The 10,000-nt window shown below is 19.2% G+C and overlaps 3 protein-coding genes across 3 annotated transcripts in view; all 3 read right to left on the bottom strand.

Annotated features, from left to right (window-relative positions):
* Nucleotides 1-622: 622 nt before the first annotated feature.
* PF3D7_1431900 (inner membrane complex suture component, putative) lies at nt 623-3,961 on the bottom strand (the record flags this gene model as incomplete). Its single annotated transcript, XM_001348436.2, has 10 exons — nt 623-826; nt 906-980; nt 1,118-1,186; nt 1,297-1,389; nt 1,545-1,606; nt 1,734-1,889; nt 2,010-2,075; nt 2,187-2,260; nt 2,349-2,440; nt 2,654-3,961. The coding sequence occupies 10 exons, from the start codon at nt 3,959-3,961 to the stop codon at nt 623-625; spliced, it is 2,199 nt and encodes a 732-aa protein (XP_001348472.2).
* A 1,372-nt stretch (nt 3,962-5,333) lies between these two features.
* On the bottom strand, nt 5,334-8,173 carry PF3D7_1431800 (apyrase, putative; the record flags this gene model as incomplete). The annotated part of the gene is made up of 3 exons (XM_001348435.3): nt 5,334-5,460; nt 5,571-5,721; nt 5,827-8,173. The coding sequence occupies 3 exons, from the start codon at nt 8,171-8,173 to the stop codon at nt 5,334-5,336; spliced, it is 2,625 nt and encodes an 874-aa protein (XP_001348471.2).
* A 1,377-nt stretch (nt 8,174-9,550) lies between these two features.
* PF3D7_1431700 (60S ribosomal protein L14, putative) overlaps nt 9,551-10,000 on the bottom strand; it is a gene marked incomplete at both ends in the record, with an annotated part of 921 nt that continues 471 nt past the window's right edge. The window contains one exon of the mRNA XM_001348434.1: nt 9,551-9,860. Within this exon, the coding sequence (XP_001348470.1) occupies nt 9,551-9,860 (310 nt within the window). The remainder of the gene's footprint in view (nt 9,861-10,000) is intronic.

The following is a 10,000-nucleotide window of genomic DNA, read 5'->3' as shown; positions in this document are numbered from 1 at the left end:
ATCTTGTGATTTCACTTTTTTTTTTTTTAAATAATAAAAAATACATATATATAATATATATATGAATTTTATATATGAACCACATATTTTTTCTTATAAAAAAAAAAAAAAAAAAAAAAAAAAAATTATGAAAACTAACACCTTTTTTTATTGTTAATATTTATTAATAAAAATAAATAAATATATATATATATGTATATATGTCCGTATTCATATTTTTGAATCTATCTCTTTCCTTTTTAATCGTCAAGTTGATTATATTTAGTTTTATTATATAAAAATTTTTCATTATGTACAAAAAGTGCAATATATATTAACACTGAAAAATGTACATATATAAATATAAGCATATATAATATATATAGAGACATCTTGAGAAAGAATCACACAGATGTATAAATTGTGGTCAAGTAAAAACAAATAAATTTAATATATATTATGTACGTATTTAAAGCTCTGTTCATTCTTTTTTAAAAACGCACAAAATTATTACATAACATACTTATGGTATATATATTAATATAAACTGTTATTATATATATATATATATATATACATATATATTTCTATATACAGAGGGAAGAAAAAATTGATATACATTTTAAAATGTTTCATATTCATTTCACAAATTCGAGTTATATTCATCATATATTTCCAATATAAAATTTCTTAACATAGGAGGTGTAAATATATTTCTCATAGGATCTTCATCAATCATTTGGTTTTTATAACATTCACAAACAAAACAATATAATATGCAATCAGACAGAGATGATATAAGGGTAATAAAATAAGACGAAATAATTCCGCATAATGTACCAATTATCTAAAAGAAAAAATGAAAATAAATATATTATTTAATAATATATATATATATATATTTTATTTTGAATTTCTAAAGTTACAAGGGAAGCAAAAAAGGGGTTTGGAATAAAATTAGATGAATACAAATCATTATATCTTTGAAAATTATTAAAAATCTATATAAAGAAAAAAAAAAAATATATATATATATATATATATTAAAATATGTATTATGTTCTAATTTTTATCAAAGACTTGGTTCTTTAAATATTCTTCAAATGAACATATCATAATAACCATTTTATCATATTACATTAAATGACAAAAAGGTAATAATGAGGGTAGTAAAACATGGAAATATTATATTCAATATATAGGTTATCTACACAAGAAAGAAAAATATGCTCACACATATATATATATATATATATATGCATATACTTGTATTGTTTCTTTTTCTTTTTTCTTTCTTTTAAGTATATTCTTTGTTACTCCATGTAACGCAGCCGCAGGGGATGTTGAATTTATTAGTTTTTTACAGGACGTATCACATGCAAACAAATAATTATATGAAGATATAGACATCTATATAAAAATAATAAATACATTTCTTGTAAATTTTATGGAAACCAAAAAAAAAAAAAAAATATATATATATATATATATATATATTTATATTTTCCCTTTTAAATATATTATTTTTTTTATTTTAAATTTTAAAAATTTCAAAAGAAACATACTTCACAATATGCAGCTGATGTATAAGAATCGATTATCTTAGAAATAGGCTTTAAAAAAATATCTGTAAAAAAAAAAAATATATATATAATATATTAGTTTTATTACAATACTGACTATGCATATATATATATATATATATATATGTGCATGTTGTATATCTTTCATTTTTTATTTTTTTCTCTTGTTACAAAAATTATGCTTTATCTTATGTATAATATGATTATAAAAAAAAGGAAGAGATAAAGTGCTATTTGTCCAAAAGAAAATAACACGTAAAGGCTTAAACAACAAATTAATAAAACTTGATAAAACCAAACTTCCCAAATGATAATTTATTATTGTTTCTAAAAAAAAAAAAAAAAAAAAAAGTTACAATATATATTATAGAGGAATATTTCTTTTTCTTTATTCAAATAATATTTATTTTATCTTTCAATTCGTCATTTTTAATATAGATTAATTACTCATAACCTTCCAGACATTATTTTGTTTTGGAAAATTCGATTTATCACTAAAATACCATACAGTGCCTTCAAAATTAAAAAGATACATACATAAATATATACATATATATATATATGTTCGTTATATACATTCTTATATAAAAAATTATTTATATAAAAACGAAATTGTGTATTTACCCAAATAATTTATAGTAAACTGATTTAAGCTTTGTAATATTTCACAAATAAAAAAATAGGAATACACCCATAATCTGAAATGTATTATTAAAATATATATATATATATAAGTGATCAATTTATTTTGTTTCTTTATTTTGATTTTATTATATTTTATGTTACATAGAAAAAAATGAAGAGCTTTTGAAATAATAAAAAAATTTTTGAAGGGGCATTATTTCACTAAAACCATTCGAATCTAATTCCATTCGCAACTAACAAAAATGAAACGACACAAAAAAAGAAATATATATATTTTTTATTTATAGATTTATTCGGGTATATTTATCAATAACTAGCCAAATTAATTGTATTAAAAAAATTAAATTAAAAAAAAAAAAAAAAAGTTAAAAAATTCTGAACAGCTAGCTTTTTCTTTTATTTCTCATTTATTTCATTTTGGCTATATTACTATAAAAAAAACTTACCCTTTTTTCGTGCACCCCTCCAGCTGTCATTATCATAATATAAATATATAACCAAACGAAAAACCAGACAAATGATATACTTGACACAATAATGGGGGAGTAAATTATATTTGTCATTTTATAGATAAAATTCAAGGTAATTCCTATTATCTGAGATGTGTACTTGTAGGTACTTTTATATATAAAAAAAATAGACAGAAAAAAAAAGGATTGAATAAATATGATGATACATATAAATATGGAAATAAAATATTGATGGGAAAAAAGGGATGTCTTGACAGGATTATATATCATATATAAATGTTTATGAATAAAATAAATGGGTAAGAAAAACATCAAAGAAACAAAGGATATTAAAAATAAATGAAAAGTTGGAGTTGATGATATATATAAGAAAAGTAAATAAAGGAAACATAATACTATAGTAGTAAAAACAAAAAGAAATATAAAAATAAAAGAGTTGTGAAGAGAAAATAAATTAACAAATGTTTTATATCTGTCTGTAAATATAATTTTTGCAACTTTTTCTCTTAATAATTTATCTTTAGGGTAACATATATTCATAATATTTACAGTATCATAATATGGAGAATTTAAAGAATATTCAACATACAAATTATTATTCGGGCTTTTTGTATAATCACTATATACTATATTTGTTGCACTATTTCCTCTTTTATCAATAACTATATTATTATTATTATTATTTTTTTTTTTATAAGAAAAAAAATAAGATTCCACAAAATATTTATTCTTATCTTTATTTTTATCTTTATTTAAATCTGCTATATCTTTTGAAACAATATTAGATGATGGACAAGACTCTAGGCATTTAGCATAGGTACTTAATATTTCAGGTTTAGGATTTTTAGGAGTAAGAGGGAAGTATAAATATGGATATTTATGTAGATCCTTTCCACATATTTTCCCATTGTAATTTATACCATATAATATACGACTATATTTACCATAATAAAAATAATAAAATATAATAATTAATGAAATCATAAAATAAGTAACAAAGTAGTTAAAATATTTTATATCTGTTGCTAATCTTTTTTTCCCTTTTTTTTCCTCTTCAACGTTATACATATCTATGTGTTGTATATAATCCCCAGGATTACCAGAGATATACGTTAAAGGTGTTCCTAGAGGTACACGTTCATGAATATTAATATTATCATTATTTATATTATTGTTTTCATACATGTTATAATATTCCTTGTTATTTATTATAATATTGTTTCCATTATCCACTTCTTCTATAAGTGGTTTATATTCACGTTCTTCCATCTCGATGTAATTCATAATTATATTGTAAAATAAAAAATTAAAGTGATTTATAATATATTGTTATATAAATAAATCAACAAATAAATATAAATATAAATAAATAAATATATATATATATATATTTCCAGTGTACTTATTTTTTAATCAATAGAACAAAATCAATTATTCCAACCTTGCAACAAAAATGAAATAATTAAAAATTAAAATGGATATGCACGTAATGATATTATATTTATATTTATTTATTTTATTTTTAAAAGGAATTTGTGTCATATATTTACTATTTGTTGTTATATGATTAAATATGTATATAACAATACTTTCCTTTTTGTTCTACACAATATAGTATTTTTTTATTAAATTATATTTTTTCTTAATTTTAATTGTATGTCTACATTTTAATAAGAAATATGATTAGTCATTTTTTAATTAATAATAAATATACTTTTTGGTTTATATATATTATAAATTTTTAAGACAACTATTTATTATATATGTTAAATTAAAAGTCAAAAAGTAAACGTGAAAAAATAAACGTGAAAAAATAAATGTGAAAAAATAAACTTGAAAAAATAAATGTGAAAAAATAAATGTGAAAAAATAAATGTGAAAAAATAAATGTGAAAAAATAAATGTGAAAAAATAAACGTGAAAAAATAAACTTGAAAAAATAAATGTGAAAAAATAAATGTGAAAAAATAAAAGTGAAAAACGTTCCATTTTATTATTATTTTTTTAATGCTACTATAAACACTGCATTAAGAAAATAATAAGGATTGTGGTTTATTATTAAACAAGTATATAGGTAAGCATTAATATATATATATATATATATATATATATTTATATATATTTATATATTTTATGTTCTGCTTATTATGTGTGTGCAAAAAATCGTTTTTAAAAATATTTTATATTTTTGTGTGCGACTATACAGTATAAGCTTATAAAAAAATTTTTATATTTTTATTCTTTTACATTTTATGTTTTGTGCTTATATATATCTAATATATTCTAACATTAAAATGTATTTTCATTAAAAATGATTGGGACATGTTGATATTCTTTATATAGACATTCCTTAAACATATGTTACCTATTATTCTTTATATATTTCCTTTTTTTTTTTTATAGTATTTATATTAAGGAAAAAACTACTAAGATAAAAAAATATATCAAAAAGATACAAAAGAACAAGACAAATGTTTTTTATTCATATCACCCTTTTGTTCACAATACAAAAAAAAAATAATAATAAAAAAATAAATAAATAAATAAAATAAGTATATGTATATATATATATATATATGTTTATACATGTGGACATATATTTTTAATCATACATGTATTAGAAAAAACAAAAAAAAATTAAAATATAACCTGAATTTTATAAAAATCGATATTTTTTGTTTAATATTTCTTTGAATTTAAAAATATAGCCTCCCAGAATAATAAGGATAATAAAAATTATAAGGAAAAGCACAAAGAAAACCTCACTGTATAATTTATATTTTCTAAAAAAAAAAAAAAAAAATATACATACATATGTACACATTTTTTTATACATATTTTTACATATATATAATAAAGTACATGAAAAATATATATATATTGACAAAGCAACCTTGAATTAAAACGCTCTTGAAATATATTAATTTGGTATATCATAGATCCATGAGTCCAACTAATATTATCTATTTTGTTATTTAAGTTATATTCATTATTATAATTTGTTTTGTCGTGTAAATAATTATTTTGTTCCTTATTTTCAACCCCTGATTTAAAAAAAAAAAAAAATATATATACATATTTATTTATACATATGTATAATAAAACTTATAGCACAGATATATCTTATTCAATTTTTCACTTTAGTGTACTTTTATAAAATTGTTTTGATGCCTGTGAAGTACTTGATGAATCATATGAAATATTGGTATTATCATTTATAATTAAAAGTTTAGTAGTTTCTTTAAACTTAAAACCATAAAATAATAATGAATAAGACCATATAGATTTCCAACAAAATGTAGGAATTTGATTATGCATAATTTTATTAGACATATTATATGTTAATTCATATAAATTCATGTTACATAATTTCTGTATATATATCTTCATTTGATTTAAATCTACATATTTTTTAAAACCTAAATAAGTTATAACCTTTTTAAATTGACCATGTAAAACAAATTTATTGTTTTCTAAATTAGGTTGATAAATTCCATTAAAACTACAAGAAGAAAGAAAACAAGGTTGTTCATAAAAAAGCTTTTTTGTATTTTCTAAACATTTCTTAAAATCATTGGATCCGACTATTCTTACTGTTATATTTATATATAGCTTTTTAATTTTTTCATTAATTATTTTTTCAAAAAGACGTTTTATTATTTCATTCTTCAGAGTATTACTTATTTTATTATCATTTACTTTTTTCAAAACATTATTTAAATATCCCTTGTTTTTAAAATCTTCATATATATTATCCATAAGGGACATATTATTGTTTATTATTTTTAATTTAAGAACAAAATTTGAAATAAAATTATCATAACTCTCACTACTATTTAATTCGTACACGTCATTAATATTATGGTTATGTCTATAATAATTACCAACATTTTGTCTATAATAATTACCATCATTTTGTGTATAATTATTATCATCATTTTGTGTATAATTATTACCATCATTTTTTATGTCATTTATATTTCCTATTTCATTTCTACTATTTTTCTTTAGAATGACAAATTGGCTAGTTACTAGGTTGTACGTAGGGAATGTTATTTTCATTTCATAGGGATAAGGTAAACATGGATTTTGTACAAGCATTATAGTATCTTCTTTTGAGTGTCTGTTAAAATTTTTGATTGTTTTTATAAAATTTTCAATATCATATGGTTTTTCATCATAAATATTGTATGTATAATCATATATATCTGTTAAGGAAGAATATGGATAATCGTTTTGTGAATGTTGTATATATTTTACAATTTCTTGTAATAATATATTCGAAAGGTTTTTATATGATTTATTTGAATTATTTATATTTCCTTTTGTATAATTTCCTTTTTTTGGATTTGTATGAATATATTTTTGTTGAAAATTATTATAAGGATAATTTCTTTTGTTAACATCATAATTTATATTCTCATAATTATGATGATTATAATTTTCTTTATTGTTATTTATTATTTTTTTGGTTGAATAAAAAAACCAATTATAATTTGGTAAGTTGTTATAAAAATAATCATTGATATAATCATCATAATAATTTTCAAGTTGATATATATTCTTTATATTTCTTGTGCTCAACTTTTTTATTATTTCTAGACATAAATATATATTTACTCTAAATAATGAGTCTATCCATCCATATCCTATAAAAGAATGAGAATATAATCTTATTAATATATTATTTAACAAAATTGAATTATAATTTTCTAAGATATTATGATCCATAGGGTAGAATGTAATTTGAGTAGATGATCCTCCTAAGTCTATTGCACCATATGTATTATTAGGTTTAGAAAAAATACTATTTAATAAATTATTTACAGCTAGCCATCCATAAATACCTTCTTCTTCTCCTGATAAAATTCTTGCATATTCATTTAAAAAATAAAATGGATTATAATTATCATTTGATAATATATTTTTTATATATTTCATTCTTAAATTTCTATCTTCTTGTTTTAAATTTCTCATTCCTCCTGTTGCTTGAAAATAAAATGGATATGATTTCCATTTTTGTTTATTATATACATAAATTTTTTTTTCTATTAAATGATCAATAACTTTATTAATTAAATATATTAATATATCTTTTATCTCATTATAAGAAATAGTAGAGATACTCTTTTTTACCTTGGCATTAAATATTTCCTTCAATTCTATTAAATTATTTTCTTCTTTCTTATTACTTAATTCATATTCTCTTTTTTTCCATTCAAATAAATGAATTCGGGTTCCATTCGATCCAGCATCTATAATAATTCCATACTCTTTTTCATTTTGTAAATATGATAAAAATATATGGTTTTTATAACAAAAGTAAATTAACCATATTATTACTAGTAGGCATATAAGACACAAAAATAATCTTTCCTTAATTTTTTTTTCTTTTTTTTCCCCCTCAATATCATTCAATTTTTTATCCTTTCTTATGCTTATATGACTTTCCTTTTTTTTTTTTTCTATCAAAGGTGTTCCGATCAAGTTCTCCATTTTGTATCTAATATAACAATAAGAAAAAAAAAAAAAAAAAAAAAAAAATATTGTGTCCTTCAAAAAAATATCCTTGAGTTACTAGAACGAATATCCAAACAAAATAAAGATCAAATATATGTATGACAAATATGTGAGATCATACATATGTGTGTACATATTTATATATGTATTTTATATATTACAATAGGAGAATCATCCTACACAAAATGTTAACATATACATATATATATATATATATATATATATATATATGTACATATGTATATTATATTCTTCTTTTACTTTTGAATGCAAAAAAAAAAGAAAAGCATTATCTATCACGATTCCCACAAAAACTTATTACGACTTGAAGGAATTTAGAAATTAAGAAATTATCCATTTTGCTGATTCTTTTATTAATTAAAAATATTTTATCTATTGATAAGTATTATATTCCCTTTGTAGATAACTCGAAAAAAATAAATACATACATACATATATATATATATGTATTTTTATTTAATAAGATGACGGCTAAACAAAATATAATCTAAACGTATATCCTTTCAAAATGTACATTTTTTTTTTTTTTTTTTTTTTTTGGTACTTTAAAAATATATAATATCCATCATAGGAAAATAGAACAATATATATATATATATTATAAATTCATATTTTCATTTTAATTTTCTTATATCTATACACTTGTATATATAAAATATGAACTTTGTTATTATATTATTTCTAACATAGAAAAATCATATACACATATATATATATGTATATATTTTCTTTTTCTTTGCTCTCCTCATATGAAATATAATAAATAATACACTTACAATAAAGGGGTAGAAAAAAAAGAATTGTTTTAAAATATACCTTAACCTTAATGATCATACATAAAAAGTAACAACACAAAAAATTACTTTTTTTTTTTTTTCAAAAATTTATATATATATATATGTGAATATTTTATTTTTTATATTCATTTTTTGGTTTATAATTTGTTATATTAAATAAAAAAAAAAAAAAAAAAAAAAGAAAAAGAAAATAAAGCAGAAAATAAAAATGAAAATAAAAATGAAAATAAAAATAAAAAAGGTAATATGAATTTTTTCATTAAATACATAATATATATATATAACATATATATAAATGTATAAGATAAATTCCCAAATGAGTTAAAGGTACATATAAAATATATACACACATATAAATACATTAATAAATAAATAAATATAAATATATATATATATATATATATATATATATATATATATATATTTTCTTTATTGTTATGTATTTATTTATTTATGTATGTACGTATCCTATATACTTTTTGTTTTGTTAAACAATATATTTTTTTTTTTTGAAATGAACAAAGACATAACTCCTTTAAGCTTTAACCTTTTGTACATTTTTCTTAACTTTTTTATTTTCACCATTTTTTTTATTTTTTATGGTTGTCATTTTCTTTTTTAATTCTCTCTTGGCAAAATATACTTGGAATCTTTCGAAGTCGGTAGCTTCATCTCTTTTTTTTTTGATGATCATTTTCTTTCCCAACTTTGAATTATTAAACTCTTCTAATACCTTGGTGCTGTTAACTGTTTTCCTTAAAAATCCACTTTTACAATTTTTGTTAATTTTAATTCTTTCCTTTAATAACTTTAATCTTTTCAAGGGGATGACCATACGAGGCACTCTGCAAAATAAAAAAAAAAAAAAAAAAATATATATATATATATATATAAACATATAAACATATACATATATATATGTGCATAACCAAGGGACCCCCGTCCTATAACGGACATATTATACATCATAGAATGTGAAAAAGGT

Source organism: Plasmodium falciparum (assembly GCF_000002765.6).
Source record: "Plasmodium falciparum 3D7 genome assembly, chromosome: 14".
Lineage (NCBI taxonomy): Eukaryota > Apicomplexa > Aconoidasida > Haemosporida > Plasmodiidae > Plasmodium > Plasmodium falciparum.
The sequence above is the reverse complement of the archived record's forward strand: the minus strand, read 5'-3'. Positions and strand labels throughout refer to the sequence as shown.